Source organism: Falco naumanni, chromosome 20, assembly GCF_017639655.2.
Source record: "Falco naumanni isolate bFalNau1 chromosome 20, bFalNau1.pat, whole genome shotgun sequence".
Classification (NCBI taxonomy): domain Eukaryota; kingdom Metazoa; phylum Chordata; class Aves; order Falconiformes; family Falconidae; genus Falco; species Falco naumanni.
Window position 1 is genome coordinate 3510304 of NC_054073.1, and position 17919 is coordinate 3528222.

Here is a 17919-nt window from a genome sequence, read left to right on the forward strand (position 1 = left end):
TGTTGATCTATGCACTAACCGGTAGGCTTTGGACAGTTCTTTTCGTCAGAGCCATCCCCACAATCTTTTTCTGAAACACAGAACCAACCAGACAGGAGAGTGGGCACAATGACAAACAAAACAACACAACACGGCACACGCACAGAGGGTGGCACAAAAACACGCTGACGCCAGGACGTGAACACTGACATGGAGAGGGACACAGAGAGGCTGCGCAGGCACCCCGAGCGGCCTGGGAGGCAAGACCAGAAGCAGCGGAGGGTGCTGGGGGAGCCCGAGGCAGCCGGGTGGGAGCCCCTCCTCGCTGCAGCCCCTGCCCTGCCTGGAGAGGCTCCCGGCTCTGCAGAGGTGCCCCACGCCAAGGCCGGGGCTTTTGCAAGCGCCTGGCTGCCAGTGCTGGTGGATCCCTGGGAAAAGAGACCGTCCCTTGGTGAGGACAGCTCAGAGATGGGGCTGCCCTGGGAGGAAAAGAGCGTTTGCTCAGGATGACCCCAGGGACAGACCTGCACCCGCAGCCCCCCACCAACCCCTGCACCAGCACGTGCACTCTGCAGCTCTGAGAGTCTTGCCTGCTCTGAAGCCACTAATTAAACCCACCGATGCAGAGCTGCTGGGAAGACTGAAATAAACCTGTGGGGAAGGAAAGCAGCCCCAGGGCAAACTCTCTCTCCCAGGCCTGGCCCTGGAAAGAGATCGGAGGCCAGATGTAAGCTCGCTGGGAGACCTCTCCTGGGGCTACGGGACCTGGCTGGGCTCCACCAGCAGCACAGGTCACTCTGTCTCAAGACCTGGGGCAAAGCTTTGGTCACTTTGCAAACAATGCCAAGGTCTGCTGAAATGATCCCCGCCAGGCTGCTCCCGCAACACGCTCCCCCCAAGGGCAGCCAAGAAAAATGTGGGTCTTGGTGTTGCAGGATGCGCTTGCAGCTTCAGCTAGTGCCTCCCCTCTCCAGGGCCTGGGCTCTGCTGTGTAGCACAAGGTGGAGAAGTGGCACTTGCAGGAACAGGGGCCCCTGCCAGGCTGGCACCCCTCCATCTGATCTCGCTGTCCCCGGCTGCACCCCGCTTGGCAGCTGCGGGGCCGTGGTCCTTACCGTTGTCACACCGCCAGTTGATGTTGATGCAGCGCCCGTTGTTGCAGGTGAACTGCGTCAAGGGGAAGCAGGTTGGGTAGGCTGCGGAGGAGGCAGAGGCACGATGAGTGTAGGGGAGACACCCTGCGCCCCAGTCCTCACGGCTGGCCCCACTGGTGCCCCTGCCCCACGGTGTGGTGAGAAGCGGTGCTCCCCACGGAGCCCCGTGCTCTCAGCGCTCCCCGCCCCAGCTCACCGCACGAGGCAGACTCGTCGGAGCGGTCCCCGCAGTCATCGTCCAGGTCACACGTCCAGGAGATGGGGATGCAGCGCCCACTGGCACAGGAGAACTGGTTGGGGGAGCAGGTCCGAGCTGACCCAGGAGAGACAGACAGAGCATTAGTAGCAGGCAGTGCCTCGCTTTGCTGGGGGGAAGGCAGGGAACAAACCCCCGGGGCTACTGCGAGGCACAGGTGCAGAGCTGGCTGCAAGGTGGGCAGCAGGGATGCGCGAGGCCCCGAAACCTTGGCCTCAGCCCCGCAGCGCGCAGGGAAGGGTGAAGGCTGCAGCTAAGCACAGCAGGGCGAGCTCTCCCTCTGTTCCCGCAGGGACAAGGCAGGCTCCTCACCCGAGCAGGTGGAGTTGGACTCGTCCTCATTGTTCCCGCAGTCGTTGTCCCCATCGCAGAGCCAGCGGTTGGGGATGCAGCGGTTGTTCTTGCACTTGAAACGGTCCGAGGGGCAGGTGTGCTGGTCTGGAGGGGAGACACATGCTCAGGACCTGCCCCTCTCCATCCCACCCCCATTCTTCCTCAACGACTGGTGGAGAGAAAACCTGAGACAGAAAAGGGCAGGGAGCCTCGGACAAACTGGGGACCCAGGATCCTAATCCCCGTTTCCCGCCTCAGCTGCTTGAGCCTGCTCCCCTCCTAGAGCTGGGGAGGGCACGCAGGGCTCCCAGCTGCCCAGCCGCTGGCCCCACATCTCAGGGAAGCCCAGATCCTGCCCCAGGAACACGTAAACCCCCATCCCACCACGCAGAAGGCAGCTACGCACGGCAGAGCTCAGGGGCTTCGTCACTGTTGTCCAGGCAGTCGTTGTCGCCGTCGCATTTCCAGCGCTCCTGGATGCAGCGGTTGTTCTTGCAGGCGAACTCCCCGGGCTGGCACTGCGGAGGGGGGATGTAGGACGGGTTGGCTGGCAAGGGAAAAGCAAAGGGAGGGGATGATTTTAACCAAGTGACCAAGCGCAGGGCAGCGGTGAGGACGGTCCTGTGTCCCCAGGCTGGCAGGATGTCTACGCGGCTGCCCAGCAGCCCTGAGAGCGTACAGAGACACTTGTGCCCACGTGCACCAGCTCCTGAGCCCAAAAAAAAGAAGGTGCAGCCCACGATCGAGGGGAAAGACCCTGGCTCAGCCTGCAGGCACAGGCTGTGCTGGCAGAGCTTCACCTCTCTCATTTAACTGGCGAAGCACGGTACCGGCCAGGTCCCCACACAAATGGGGTTCTCCCCACCTGGCAGCAGCGTGAACCTGCCCTGGCTGCGTGGGCAGCATCAGCCACGGCTGCAGACACACAGCGATGCCCACCAGGGATTCCGACCCGCTTCCTCGGGCCAGCAGCTGTCCTGCTGCCACCATGCAAGAGGAGGAACCAAAGCCAGTAACATCACCTGACTGCAGGGTCCCACAGGCGCAGGGAGCACCCGCCTCCTCAGAGCAGCCCCCCACCACGTGAGGCATCGCTGCTACTGTGCCAGTGTGGGGCCGCAGACGCCGTGTCCCCACCCATCCCTTGGGAAAAGGGGGGTCCCACTGGGGGCTCACCCAAGGCAGCCTACCCTGGCAGGTGACGGAGTCCGTTCCCAGGATCTGGTCCTCGGCACAGGCGCACTGACGGCCCCGGGGGGTGGCCAGGCACAAGCTGCTGCAGCCGCCGTTGTTTACACGGCACTTGTTGGAGCCCACTGCGGAGGCAGGGCAGGGGTGAGGAGGGGGCTTCAGCACTCAGGGAACACAGGTGACCCACGGGGGGGGCTGCTGGCTTCCCCCAGCTCCCTGGGCTCCCTCAGCAGGCTCCACAGCTGGAACCCAGCTGGAGACCCCAGTTCATCAGGCTACAGAAGGGGGGACCCCTCAGGAGACATAAAGCCTGGCAGGCAGGGAGGGAGGGAAAGAAGGGAGGAAAGTTTGGAAGGGCAGGGGGTGAGTGACAGCAGGGTTTACCAAGAGAAAGGCAGGGTGCATGGGGATGGAGAGACGGGCAGGGGTACGGCCAAAACAAAGCAAAAAGAGGTGTGGGGGGGCTGCTTAGGCAGGGCGCTTCCTCAGCCCCCAGCCCCCTGTCCCATCCCCCATCCAGCCCCCCGTCCCCTCAGGCATGGCAGGTCCCCCTGCGGGGGCAGCCCCAGCACCTTGCTGCTGCTGCGCGTCGTACATCCGGATCTCGAAGATGGGCGGGCGCTCGTTCCGCAGCAGGCTCACCACCTTGGAGGCCTGGTCCAGGCGGTAGATGCTGCCGCTGCGGTACTCGGTCCAGAAGAGAAAGTTGCTGTAGTGGCACAGCCCGAAGGCGTGATTCAGCTCAGGCCCCTCGTACACGATCTGTGGGCACAGGGAGGAGGAGAGGCTCCTCGTTAGCTGGGACTGGCGCCCAGGGAAACCCCACGTGGTGGGACATGGTGAGGGACATTGGAAGGGGAGAGGAGGGGACAGGCGGCAGGGGAGCATGGCTGAACGTGGCCAGCCACCCACCGAGCAGACCCGCGGAGGACGCAGCCAGCTGAGGCTGTGGGGTGATCAGTGCCCGAGAGCCCGCGGGGCCTCCACTTGCCTTCCGCTCGGTGCCGTTGAGATAGACCATCTCAATGCGGTCATAGAAAGCATCCACCCAGTAAAGGATCTTGGCCGGGATGTCCAGGCTCAACCCGTTGGGCCACAGGACAGTCTTGGAGGTGATGAAGACGTTGCGGTTGGAACCGTCCATCCAGGCTCTCTCGATCTTGCCCCTCTTGCTGTCCTTGGGATCCTCCTCCCAGTCCGTCCAGTACATCCACCTGCCACAGAGGAGAAGCTGTTACAGACACAGACAAGGTGGGCTCGGAGCCTCCACCAGCCCAGGCGCGAGCTCTCCAGCTGCCCGCAGAGCGGTGGACACAAAGCAGCGGCCGGTCCTGCTGCCCTGCACCGCGGTCCCAGCCCAAGGCAGCAGCCCGACGGCCACCCCGGCCACCGAACCCAGGCTGAAACGGCCGCACGGAGCTGGTGCGTCACTGCAGCTGGTGCCGCTGCCTGGCCCCGCTGTCACAGCCCGGGATCCACCACGAACGCTCAGTGATGCAGCGACCACCACGCAGAGCTGGAGACCCAACCACGCCCTCCCACGAGCCAGCCCCCCGCGCTCAGCCCCCGCACCCGTTCAGGGGGTCCACCACGATCGCACGCGGGTGGGTCATCTTCCCCTCGATCAGCGTCTTTCGCGTCTGGGCGGCCTTCTCCAGCCGAGCCACGCTGATGGTCTTTTTGGGGCCGTCATCTGTCCAGTATAGGTTGTTCCCCATCCAGTCCACAGCGATCCCTTCCACGTTGTGGATGCCTTTGGGGAAAAGCAGGAGCGGGTGCTCGTCACCAGGGCTGCGCGGCAGCGGGAAGACGAGAAGTGGAAGCGACAGCCCCATACGATCCACAGCACATTCAGCACCACCCGATCCCCACTCAAACCGACAGGGATGACGGACCCCCCCAGCCCCTGCGCGGGCAGCCACAGGGAGTCTGGGCTGGAAAAAGCCAAATTCTGGAGCATCCTTGGCTGGTTCAGCCTGAGGCAGCACAAACATCCTCGCTGGCAGCGTGGGGATGCACTGGCCGCGGCACTGAGCCCCAGGGACCCTGACTGAGGATTCCCCATCCTTCCCTCCTCCTCCCACCTGACAGATCGGGGTGGGCCAGCTCGGGCAGGAGGGGGACAGGGGTCCATCTCCCACCTCCGCTGGGGCACGAGCTCTGTGCCCATCTCAATAGCAGTCTACAGATAAACCCAAACAGCACCTTAAAACCTGAGTTTTAAGGGTCAAAGCTGCAGGGGAGAGGACAGAAGCACTGACGGCCCTTGCCGCTGGCTCCTGGGGGCTAACTGGGGGCACTGGGGAGGGACCAGGCTGGGCCTCTCGGCCACGCACCGTCCTTCAGGATGGTCTCTCGCTCCGTGCCATCGATCTTCTGGCGCCCGATGAGGTAGCTGGTGGTGTCAGCAAAGTAGATGAAGCCAGTCTCAGCGTGGAAGTCCAGTGCTCGGGGGTTCATGAGGTTCTCGATGGGGATCATGTGCTCATCCGGCACCTTGGCCCCCATGTCCATGCCGCGGATGATGCCCGGACGCCCCTTCCCGTACACCAGGAACAGCTCGTGCTCGGGCTCTGCAGGGAGACGGCAAGAGCCATCACCACCAGCACAGGGCAGCGCTGGGGGTGGGCAGCCCAACACACGTGTCACTGGGGCTTTCGTGGGGGCACAGCTACGGCCCAGAGGCCAGGAGGAGGCAGCAACCTGTCCCCGCACCCCACAGGTCCGCGGGGACGCAGAGCCCAGTGGGCAGCCCGCAGCTTCGGCCGGGGAGGAACAGGGGGTCCGCACCCAGGAGGGAAGGAACTGAACCGCTCTGCTCACCCCTGCCCGTGTGTGCCCCCCCCGGGCGGCACAAGTGCCGCTGCTCACCCCGGTCCCTCTGATCCAGGACGCCCCCTCCCACATCTCTCCAGGGTGGGGGGGCAGGACTCACTTTTGCAGGACTTCCCATCGCTGCCCAGGCTGAACCCGGAGCGGCACCGGCAGGTTCGGGTCTTGTGGCTGTTCCCGAGGAGGCAGATATCGGAGCAGCCTCCCGGCTTGCCGAACTGGTCGGACTCGCAGGCATGGCTCCTCACTGCAACAGAGAGCAGGAGCTCCAGTGGCCGCAGGCACCCAGGGCAGCACGGGGATGTCCTGCCCGGCCACAGCTCCGTGTCCACCAGGCAGCACAGGCAGGGATGCGGAGACGGTCTCAGGGGTGCTGCCGGCCTGGCCACGGCTCTCCAGGGTTTAGGGGGGGGGCCCTTCCCCCGGGATCTCAGCCAGTCGGCCAGGGGCTGAGCACTGCACGGGACGGACAACACAGAGATGGGGAAAGGAGCTGCACGGAACCAAGGATCACTGTGGAGCAGAAACCAGCCCACCACCACGGTCACTGGGCCACGCTGCCTCTGTCCTGGCAGCCCACCCCCCCCAAGCCACGGTGAGAGCGGGACTGCCCGGCCACTGCGCTGGCAGGATGAGCCCCCTTAATCGCACCCCTTAGAAATCTCCTCATTAATTTCACATTCTGGAAAATGCCAAGCAGGCTGCAGACACTAAGAGGATTTTAAACGTGTAAACTGATTAACTGCAGGAAGGTGCTGGGGGTGGAGCAGGCAGACAGGGACAGACGTGGGGAGGGGACCGCTCAGCTCTGAAGCCTTTCAACTCCTTTGAAATCCCTTGGTGCCCGGGAGCACGCAGCCCCAGCTGAAGGGGGAACACACAGGCAGCGGGGACTGAGAGCGCGTGGGCACCGCGAGAGGGATCCATTAATATTTCAAGATGCCAGATCTGCTCCAACGTCCTTGCACTTGCTGGCGAGACGTGATCGATCAGCCACGTGGCGCAGCTGCCCAGCTCACGGGGACAGCTGCCACAGCTCTTCCAGGAGGAGACGGAGTGAGAGCAGGGGCCGGGGCACCCCAGGGTGCTGAGCAGCCCGGAGAGGCCATCTCCCCACTGCTGGGGGAGCAGGAATCCCACCCGAGCCCCCAGCCAAGGAGCACTGCCAGCAGGGCAGCAGCTGCAGGAGTCCCTGCGGACCACAGCTGGGCAGCTGCTCCTCTGTCCCTGTCCCTGTCCCGGCACATTTTGGCCTGCCCAGCACTTGGCACCCTGGGCTGGCTCCGGCAATGCCACCAGCTCTGCTACTGCCCCCCTGCCAGGGGCACGGAGCTCACGGGGAGGGGGTGAACCAGGGGCAATCGGGTTGAGCACGGCTCCTCGGGGCTGCAGGAGGCTCCAGGGCACGTGCTGTGCTGGGCGTCTGGCCCCATTAGGGGAGGGAATTCAGAAGGTGCAGCCTGTCCCCACCCCCACCCAGCCGTTGGGATGCAAGAAGCTGCTTTTCCCAGGCCGGGGTCCCACCTGTGGGCTGGCGCCGTTGGTGGTAGATGTGCAGCGCTCCTCCCTTGTCCACCCGCGTCACCACCTGGTACTCGGTGCTGTTGAAGCGGTTGACCCGGATGACGCTGGTTTTCTGCTGAGCGTTGGCGTTGTCAGAGTTGGTGGCATAGAGGTAGTTCTCGAAGACGGTTAGCCCGTAGAGGTGTTCAATCTGGAAGGCACCATGCAGGCGTCCACAAGGAATTTAGGAGGAGACACACGAAACCCCTGGTTCCGAGGCGTGTGAAGCCCCCGCTCCCGGCCCCTCATCCCACCCCCACTTCATTTAGGGCACGAGATCGGGCTCGATGCTGCAGGACCGGCTGGTGCTCAGCAGCTCGCACCTTTCCTTTGCTGGACTGGCAAAGCCAAGCCCGCGGGGACCAGTGCCCCCCAGCAGACCAAGCTCAGACATACCTCCAGCACACTGCCGTAAGGCCCCCCCGACCCTGACCTCCCTCTGGACCCACTCACCAGGATGCCCTGGATGATGGTATGTCTGTTCTTGCCTTCGTAGTCCACCACCTCAATATAGTCCAGGTAGGCATCAGCCCAGTACACCAGCCGGTTCACCAAGTCCAAGGTGATGCCATGGGGGAAGACGATCTTGCTGTCCACCAGCTTGGTGCGGTTCTGCCCATCCATGTCGCAGCGCTCCACCTTGGGGATCTGCCCGTAGTCGGTGAAGAACACTTTGCTGCGTGAGAAGGGCAAATGCAGGAGCTCAGAGCATGGAGGTCGCATCCAGCCCGGAGAGAGGGAGGACGCAGGTGGACAGAGGGTGCGTGCTCACGCCTGCAGACACGGGCTTGCCCCTGCGGGCACGGGGGTGGCTGGGGTCCACCGCAGCCTTGCTTGCCTGCACGGCCCAGCTGTGCCAAGAGCTGGCAGCACCTGCCTGCACCTGCTGCCCGGCACGGCCACAACGGGAGCTCAGAGGCGCCGCAGCAACCCTGGCATGAATCAGGCTGACAAAAGCTTGAACCCAGATTTGCTGGTGTCACCAGGAAGAGGTCCAGGGCCCTCCACCAGCTGACATGTTAAGACACAACCTGACGCACCTGCCCGCGTGCCATGTGCCTGACAGCTCTCCTGCCTGCGGCGGCAGCTCCTGGCACAGCACATCCCAGCAAGGCACAGCCCAGAGCTGGGGCTCAGCACCGCTGCCCCGAGCACCTGGGCTGTGCTGGCTCTCTGCTGCGGCGCCCAAGAGAACTTAACTCAGTCGCCCATGGGGCCTGTCTGCACCTTCCCTTTTGGAGGCCGGAGTCCCCCTCCAGGCTGCTATGCGGTATTTATTTTTATATAAGAAATATTTCAGATCTTCTGCTCAATAACATCAGCTCTCTGCATCCGGGCAAGGAAAAAAGCACCCATCTGAAAAGCAGCAGGTGAGGGGGGAGACGTCCCTTTTACTGGTTTCACTGGGACTCTACAACATGCTCAGGTGAGCGCCCTTGGACGGAGTGCACCATCGGGTTAGGTAGACCGTGCTCGCACGCTGGCTGACTGCCCCACCAGGCAGCAGGACCTTCCTTGCACGCGTGCCCTGTGGCCGGACCGCGCTTGCAGAACGTGCCCGGTGGGATCCGCCACGCCACGCCGCTCTGCTCTGCCCGCTGCAGCCTCAGCCACGCCGGCTCCCCATGCCCGGGATCCAGCAGCTGCCACCCACACACACTCCGAGCTGTTCCGATGAGTCACCATCCCAGCTTCCCCGTGCGCAGGATTTTGCAAAAGGCCTGATGAGGGTCTGAGAGTCGCCCATCTGACTGCAGCACCCCGTAAAAATAGGCACAAGGGGACCTGCTCGATCCGTGCAAGTATCTGACTGTTTCAGTTCCCAAAATCCAGCGCAAAGCTGCAACCACGCAGCCACACGCTGGAAGCAGCAGCTTGTCCTGAGCCTGGCCAGGCCTGTCCCACAGGACCGAGCGCCAGCAAAGCTGCTGCCCAGGGCAGGCGGAGCAGGATGGGCCCCTGCAGAGCGGCTCCTGGACATGGGCACGCAGGCACAGGAGACCCCACCAGACCCACGGCCACATGCTTGCCAGCTGTCACCAAGAACAGTTTGTTAGAAGACCCAGGTTCAGACGCTGATGCTCCCCAGCGCTGCACCGGTCCGGCTCTGCTCCCACCCCAGCGCCGTGCAGGTGAGCAGAGGCTGGGGCTGCCCTGACTCATGCCCGAGGACCAAACCTGCATCTCCTCCAAAAGGGGCCTGTACCAGCGGGCTGCTTAAAATGCTGCTGCCACGACTGCCCTACAGCACATGGCCCCAGCCTCCGCTGAGGGAGAAATGCTGTGATTCACTCATCGCTGAGGGGGCCCTTTGCGGGCAGGCGAGTCGCTTCTCCAGCAGCATCCCCGCCGCAGCACCCGACCTGGACCCTCCTGGCTTGTTCCACCTCCCCACGCCGGTGTCGCAGGTCCAGGCAGCGATGCTGAGCCCTCCCACCCCCTGGCAGGACTCTTACCCCATGGCTGGGTCCAGCGCTATGCCCTTGGGGTTGTACAGCTCCAGGTCCAGCAGCGTGACGCAGGTGACTCCATTCTTGTTGCAGACAAAGATCCTGTCATCGATGTCATCCACGAAGTAGAAGTTGCCCGTGAGCCAGTCAATAGCCATTTGCTCCACATCTAGGCCGTGGGAGAAGGAGGTAGGAGAGGTTAGGCAGGGAGCGAGGGAGCCACAGCCCTTTGTGTGCCTGTGCACGGGTTCTCCGGCCACGTCCCAGCCCACCGGGCATCTCAAGCACAAACGTAGCTGGGGAGTGAGGAAGGCCACGTGAGCCACGAAGGAGCCGCCACCTGCACTGCACCGGGGACCTGGCCCTGGTCACCCAGCACCCATCGACGCTGCACCCCATCCTCTCCTCCCGAGGGAGAGGGGACCCGCCACCCCCCAGGCAGCCCAGCTGCAGGAGGGTGGTGCCGGAGACATCACACACAGCCGGGAGAGCATCCCACAGAGCATCCCACGGGAACACCAGCCCAAGCAGAGGGACGGCTCTGCGAGGTGGGCACTGGAGGTGGCAAAGCCAGCACCTGGGGAGCCCAGCAGCACGGAAGGGGCTCAAACTGCAGCATCAGGATGGCAAAGGTCCACAAAGCCCCCATCACGGCAGCACCAGGAGGGACCGCAGCAGCCGAGGGCTGCAGCAGAGCCCAGCTAGGGCAAGGCAGCCCGGGCAGCGCTAATGCAGAGCTGCAGGGGCACCCCGAGCCCTGGAGCAGGTGAGAGGCAGCATCCGGCACGCAGCGTTGAAGTGTTTAATTAAACCAGTGAAAGCCCGTTAAATCGGATAAACCCAACGCACCCGAATTCTTTCCTTGCAACCAGGTCAGCGCACAGCAGTGCCCAGCTGCCCCTCGCCTACCAGCCCCAGGCCAAAGGCCGGGGTGAGGGGCTGCAGCACCCACGGGTTCGGGGAGGAGCCAAGTGCTCTGGAGGTCTGTCCTTTTGGCGAGTGCCCCCGGGACCCCGCACCACCCCCGGGACCCCGCGCCAGTGCCGGCACCACGGCCCAGCGTCATGGCCAGCACGGGCAAGGCAGAGCAGGAGAGCAGGGACGGGAGCAGCAGCAGCCCCGCAGCCCGACCACCCTGAGGACACCGGGACCCAGACAGCCCCGGCGGAGCAGGGCCAGACACCACTGAATTATTAACCAGCGCAGAAACTCAGGAGCGCAGAGGGAGGGAAAACATGAATCAAGCCAGGACGTTTTGCACGCCCCGCGCTCCCCCTGCTCGCAGGATTCGGCCTGATGGGATCAAGCTCTTCCCTGCTGCAGCACCACGAAGCGCTGCCTGGGTTTTGATGGGACCCCATGATGAGCACTCGGTGGCTTGGGGGGGCCCTGTCCGAGCACAGACCCGAAGCCCAAGCGTCCCCGGGTCACCCAGGCCAGCTCGCTCACACGTGGCCGCAGCGACAGGGATGTCCCGCCGGCGGTGATGGCCAGCTGGTGACCAGCGCCCCCCCCCCTCCAGAAGGGCGATGCCGCGGCGCCTGCAGCCACCACCCAGGGCGACGCGTCTCCTAAAAACAAGTGGAAATTGCCAGAGCCGAGGAATTAGCACCAAACTGGCCGATGCTGAAGGCCCGCGCAGGGCTCCCGCTGTGCTGCCCAACGTGCCAGAGCTGGCGGTGGGGCCAGGGCAAAGTCGGGGCTCCTGGTCCTACCCAGACCCCCGCGCCCCCCAAGGGTGCCTGCTGGAGAAAGGTTTTTGTGCTGAGCAGAAAGCACCTAAAAAGGTGCGCGGGGGTGGCGGGGGGCAGGCGAGGGCCATGCTCTGCCTCCGAGATGGGGCTGCCTGAGTCACGGTGCCTGGACCGGTGCCCATCCTCCCTCCCTGCTGCACCCCCCGGCCCCAATTCCCGCCCCCCCCCCCCCCCCCCCCGACAAGGGGAGGGGGCGGCAGAGCCACGCACACGCGCGCAGCCCTGCCTGGGCGAGAAATGCTTCAGCGCAGAGATGTGCAAGAATTCCCCAAAAAAGCAGGTCTTGGCTGGCGCCTGCGTGGCTGAGTCAGAGTCACAGGACCAGAGGAACGATCCAAGCAGGGGCGGACAGGGAGCGCCCAGCGGGACGGCGTGGAGGCCCTCGACCCCGCACTGGGGTGCAGACCCCCGGCCATGGGCTTCGGCTTTTCCTCGCTGCCTCCCTCCCGAAGGGTCCCAGCCATCGCCCATCACCGGCACTCGCCCACACCTCGGTCCTCCTTTCCCGTCACTCTCCACCAAAGCCCCCAGCGTCACGGGGCCGCTGCCACCTCACTGGCCACATCCCGCTGAGCCAAAGCTGTGGCCAGCAGCTCTGACGGGGAGGATGCTCCCCAACACGGCACTTGAGGGCTACACAGGAATCAAAAGGGAAAACGGCCAAAACAAGCTACAGGTTCCCAGCGCTCGCCTCACGCCGGCTCCGTGACCGTCACCTCTCCCTGCCGGAGGGTCCCCATCCTCCGGGGGTCTCCTGGCCAGGCCCCAGCTCCAAGCGGGGCAGTGCTGGGCCGGGGAGCTGGGGGTGACGCAAGCACTTGCTCTTCTCCCAGGCTGTATTTTTGCAGCTGGAAAGCATTACCCTCCTCAAAGGCTTTTGTTTTTCAGCTTGCTCCTTCTCTCCCTGCTCGCCATCCTCCCCCCCTCCTTCACAGGAATCAGTTTTTATTATGATGATTATTATTATTATTATTTTCAGCTCTTTCTTGTAGCCCCAGCTAAACCTGGATTTCCTCTTGAACTTTCAGTGGAAGCTAATTTAGCAAACGTCTATTTTTAACCCCTCGCACAAGCTCGCGGAGAGCTCTCCCCCCGCTCACCATTCGACTTTGGGAGAGGTGAGGAGTGAGGGACGCAGCCTCCCCCCGCCGGGCGCGGGCGGCCCCCCACCCTGGGGAAGGTGGGCCATGGCCACCCGTGACCGGCAAGACACACGTAAGGACACAGCAGGGTCCAGCCCATCCCCAGGCACACACGGGTCCTGTGAACTACTCGCACGGAAGGAAGAAGCCGGGGGGCAGCGACCACCCCCCTCCTGCCCACAGCTCCCAGCGGGGGAGGGGGGCCGGCGGGCGAGCGCACCCTTCCCACCGATTCCCATCCCAAGCCTTCCTCCTTGCTCAACCATGGCTGGGCGTTGCAAGCAATTGCAACACGCAGTGCTCATTTCCCAAGATTTATTTGTTTGCTAGTGTTTGAACACGAGCTTGTGGGGCCAGAGGACAGGGAATGTCAACTTGAAAGGCTCTTCCTGGAAGAAGCCAACCGACCCCGGCAGGCTGGCGAGCCGCGGTCCGTGCCAGCCGGCCCTCTCCGAGGCACTGCCCACAAAGAGCGCCGGCCGCATGGGCTGCGGCCACTGCCACCCGCGTGGGGAGAGAGCAGGCGGAGGGAGGACAGCGGGGAGAGGGGGCACCAAGAAGTTCATCAGCGTGCAAGTGACATGTTGCTCAACAAGGGCGGGCTGGCAACTTCAGCAAACTCCGAAACCCACCCCGCACAGATGTTTCCTGGTTTCACGCTCAACACGAACAGAGCGAACCGAGAACCAAGCTCTTGCTGCAGTCCCTGCCACAAAATCATCGATGTAGCACCGCGCTTGGGGTTTCCCTTCTCCTCCTCACGGGCTCCAGCGGCAGAGGCTGAAGAGCCTCCGGGGCCATGAGGAGCCACTGCTGGCGCCAGCTGGCTGGAGAAGGCTCCAATGTGTCCCTTCCAGCCCAGGCTCCCCCGACACGGGGCTGAGACCTGTCACGGCGCTACCAGGGCACACCCGGGGAAAGCAACTGCCCCAAGGGGCAGCAGAAGCATCTAGCCTCCACTCCAGAAGTTCTTAGCCCCGTCAACTCTCACAAGCCTTTCCCAGGCACTGTCAGCAATAACCTTCCCCCTCCCCAGTTCCAATCGCACCCTGCGCTCAACGGGGCCGGGAGCATCTTGTCCCGCGCAAATCGCTCCTTGATGCAAGTGGGTCATCAACTCAACGGGTGTCCACCGGCCAGAGGTTCTCCCTCCCTTAACCCGAGCCGCGGAGCGTCTGATTTACCCCACGACCAGTCAAGCACCGCAAGGCTGTGGGATTTTTGGGGAACGAGCTCTGCTGACCCAGCACATAACTTTCCTCTGCATGAATCAGTTGTTGTGCAGTCTGCGAATACATCAATTGTGGCCTGACACAAGGAGGAAGGAAACGCGCAATCTTCTCTCAGACTAAAAACACGGATTTCGACACAGTTCTGAAACAGCTGCAATGAAGATGTGTGCAGCTCAGCAGCTCACCCTGGCTCCTCCACAGTTACGCGTGGAAGAAGAGAAACCACCTGTAGTGGTGAAGGTGCAAAGAGCCTGGAAAGAAGCCCTCTACACTGCAGCAGTCTGGAAGAAACCCCACCTCTCAACTGCTCCTAAAGGGAACGCTCCCTGTGGGGTGTCCGGAGCAGGACCGGTCAGGAGAGGTCCCGGGAATGCTCCTTGCAGGACTGCCCCCTTTGAAGCAGCTGAAAACATCCCCACCTCCAACACCAGGCGCAGAGCTCCCTCACCAGGGGTCCCTACCCCCTGTTCTGCTGAGGTGCATCTTCACCCTTGCCCCAGCACATGGAAGAGATAAAAGAGCTGGACCGAGCTCCGCTGCTGACGCTTGCGTGTTGTTTCTCAATAAAGTATATTTATGTCCACGTGCACCTACTAAGAACAGCCCACATCTTTTGCTGCAGCTACAGCAGATCAGACTTAAACAAACCCCAGCCAGCAGACATTTGGGCCGCAGTGATGGGCTTCGGAGAAACACACACGGGCAACTCTGCAGCCCACGGCCCAAGCACCGAAATTGCTTGTCGGCATCGCATTGGATGCAGAGAAGCCACCCGGAGAGCCACCTCCCGAGGCAGTCAGCGCCGCATCCTCCTATGGAAATGTTAGATTCCCTTTTCCTTAAAGTATTCTGCTTTACTACAGATGGATGAAACAGAAGATATACCAAAGGAAGAAACTACTGGGTTTTCACTCTAAACAAACACAATTCATTTTGACAATACCAAAGATCTTGTCTCATCATTCAGACGCACATTCAGCTCCCTGCAAAACTCCTGCGAGTCAGAGCCCGGGGGGCGAGGGGGGCCGTGCCCGACTTGCCACCCAGCCAGAAGCCCAGGCGGGCAGCCACACTGCATGTCCTGCAGCGCCAGGAGAGCCAACGACACGCGGCTCCTGCGGAAAAAAAACACTTGGAAAAGTTGCCGAATGTTTCGGTTCTAAAACGCCTCCAGAAGAGGAACAGAGGCTCGTCAGGAATGCAGTCCCCAGGGCTTCTCAAATACATTGGTTTCCTACTTTCCTTTTTATAGGGAATGATCCGTTTGATACATTTACATAATACCATAATCTGGAGGAATTTCTGTCTCTTCCCTCCGCAGACATCCTCTCCCCCGGAGAACAAGACCGTCTCTGTAATGGCAACATGCTCCATGGATAAACACTGCTCCTGGGGACAATTTTCCTTAATTAGAAGTATGTTAACAGGACAGGCAGGAAGACAAACTCCAGCCCTGAAGGGTGGCAGCCGTGGGACAGAGAGGCACCCTGTGCCCCTCCAGGGTCCGCCGCAGCCCCCCCTGCCCCGCTCCCAGGACAGACCCCTCCTTGTGCCAGGAGCCACCACCTCCAGCCTCGCTGCTGGCTCCGAGATGGTGAGCAGGGGGCTGTGGACAGGACAGACAGCGGCAGGCACAGCCACCACCATCACGTCAGCCTTGTTTCCTTAGAAAACCAGGTTAAAAAATAAAATAAATTTAAAACCCCCCTCTGTCAAGCCGCTCAGCTCAGAGGAGGGAACCGCTGGGCGGAAGCCGGTGGCCCACGTCCAGGACGCCTGACTCGGTGCTGGGAAGGATCCTTGTGGCCTCCACACACACACACACCCCCCCACGTCCGCACAAGCCAGGGACTCCCTGGGAGGTAAAACCACCCCCCCGGGGCTGCGCAGCCCCCCCGGCCGCTGGGCTGCTGTGGGAGGGAAGCCCCAGCCTGGCCATCCCTGGGGACAGGCAGAGCGACTGGCAGTTAATGGAAAAGATGCCAGAGCATCGCCCTTCCCCAGGGAGCCCTGGGCTGCCCGGACCCCCAGGGGCCCACCCCTCACCCCCTGCCCCCCGCGGCGCAGCCACGTCCTAAGGGAAACGCTCAGGGACCACCGGCACCGCTCCGGCCCCGGGCACAACCCAGACTGGCTCGGTCCACAGCCCCCCGGGGAGGGGGGACGCACTGGGCAGCATTTTGTCACCCTCCTGCCAGACAGCTTGTGCCCCCTCCCCACGGCCAGGCTCAGCCCCACAGCAACCCCGCGCGAGCCCAGCTGCAGCACCGGAGGTGGGAAGAGCAGGAACAGAGATGGAACGAGCTCCATCTCAGCTGCGTGGAGGGCAGCCAAGGGACCGCTAATTACTCTGCCTTAATGAGACCATTCCACGGGCAAAAATATTCAGCAGAGGCCGACAGAGGGACAGGGCGCTTGGCTTCCTTCTGGGTGAGAGGAGAGAGACACAGGCTCAACAGGAACCCAGAGAACAGTTGTTGGGATGATTTTGAGGGGCGAGGGGACAAGAAAGTGAAAATGGGGCCGGTCGGGGCAGAAAGGATCCTAGCAGGGCTCAGCCGCAGCGAAGTGAACCCGGCACGAGCACAGGAGGCGGCGTGGGACAGACGGACAGATACGTGCGGGGATAAACACGCTCCTGTCCATCCGAAATCAAACCCAGCCCCGCGCACAGGAGGATCCCAGTTACTCAGGACATTAACTTCACCCTTTTGTCCCCAGCAAGACGGGAAGCAGCTTGCCCCACCACGCTCCAGGCTTCCGCACGCTCGATGCCTCGGGGTTGGCCAGAGGGACACGGAGGGGACCAGCTCCTGCCGTGGATGGGGGGAGTGCACAGGGCTTCTCCGTCCTGGGAAGGGAGAAGCAGAGAAGACCCTTCCCCACTCGCCATCGCAGCCTGGGGGGTTGGGGTGGCCACAAGGAAGGGAGATGGCAGCTCGGGCAGCAGGTCTGGGCAAGCCCAAGCACCGCAGAGCCATCCCCTCCCGGCACATCCCCTCCTGGCACGGGGATGCTGCCGCCCTTGGACCACTCAGCAAAACCATCCCAGGCCGGCTCACTCCGCTCCAGGGGGGTCTCAGTCCCCCTTAGGGGCTTTATCCCTGTCCTACATGTGGCGAGAAACACCAAGGGGAAACTAAAGCCAGAGGGGCTGGGCAGAGCCAGAGTGGTCCTGAGCATTTTCCCCAGCGTCTGCAGCAGATCTGCCTCCAGGCTGAACAAAGACCAGCAGGCACTTCATTAACAGCCCGATTAAAATCATCACAGCCGTAGTCTCCTCCAACACAAAGAGCTGATGAGCTGGTGTGAGCACACTGGCCCCAGACGCGCTGCACCCATCCCTTGCTCTCATGCGTCACTGCTACAAGAACAGTCGTAAACAGTTAAAAAAAAAAAAAAAAGCCAAAAAAAAAAAAAAAAAAAAGAGAAAGGAATCAGCAGATGAAATTACCAATCATCCTGCTTTCTTGCCAAGTAAGTTCACATTGGAGCCTCTTTCTTGGCTAGGGTGAGGCAGCAAGGAAGAAAAATAGCTTTCCATGCAAAGTGGGGAAAGAAATGTACTTGGATTCCTCTGCAGAGCAACGTCTCCCTGAAATCCATTTGTCCCAAACCCTACAGCTCCTCTGCTTATTGGCAGCAGGACAGGTCATTACGAGTAACAGGGCTGAAATGGAGTCAATGAAAACAACCTCCTAGACATGCTTGTTTAGATAGATGCTGCCCAGCAAGGTATTTTAATAATGGCCAGATTGCTATCGTTTAGGGTTTATAATGCACTCGGGATCAAATGTCCTGATACTTCAAACCCCTTCCTGGGGGCTTGTTTTATAAAAGAAAAAGAAAACAACAAACCTTAAAACAAGAAATAATAAATCAAGGAACCTCCACAGCCCTTTCCCAGCAGCCCTGCACACGTCCCGCCGCGCAGCTGACATTCCTGCCCGCTCCGCCTGGGAGCCGGCCACAGTCCCCACACCAGCAGCCCTGGCTCCGGCACTGCCAGGGGGACATCGCCAAACCTGCAGCC

General features: G+C 62.1%; 1 protein-coding gene across 5 annotated transcripts in view; it reads right to left on the bottom strand.

Annotated features, from left to right (window-relative positions):
* LRP1 (LDL receptor related protein 1) overlaps positions 1 to 17919 on the bottom strand; it is an 88851-nt gene that overhangs the window by 36468 nt on the left and 34464 nt on the right. For 3 of the 5 annotated variants that reach the window (XM_040618383.1, XM_040618381.1, XM_040618386.1), the window contains exons 7-20: positions 9765 to 9927; positions 7762 to 7984; positions 7270 to 7459; positions 5849 to 5992; positions 5250 to 5486; positions 4486 to 4666; positions 3905 to 4127; positions 3486 to 3675; positions 2913 to 3038; positions 2129 to 2269; positions 1702 to 1827; positions 1330 to 1446; positions 1095 to 1175; positions 20 to 70 (exon numbers count right to left, since the gene is read on the bottom strand). In XM_040618383.1, coding sequence (XP_040474317.1) covers positions 20 to 70; positions 1095 to 1175; positions 1330 to 1446; positions 1702 to 1827; positions 2129 to 2269; positions 2913 to 3038; positions 3486 to 3675; positions 3905 to 4127; positions 4486 to 4666; positions 5250 to 5486; positions 5849 to 5992; positions 7270 to 7459; positions 7762 to 7984; positions 9765 to 9927 — 2193 coding nt within the window. The remainder of the gene's footprint in view (positions 1 to 19; positions 71 to 1094; positions 1176 to 1329; positions 1447 to 1701; positions 1828 to 2128; positions 2270 to 2912; positions 3039 to 3485; positions 3676 to 3904; positions 4128 to 4485; positions 4667 to 5249; positions 5487 to 5848; positions 5993 to 7269; positions 7460 to 7761; positions 7985 to 9764; positions 9928 to 17919) is intronic. The other 2 variants (XM_040618385.1, XM_040618384.1) reach the window with 1 other exon arrangement.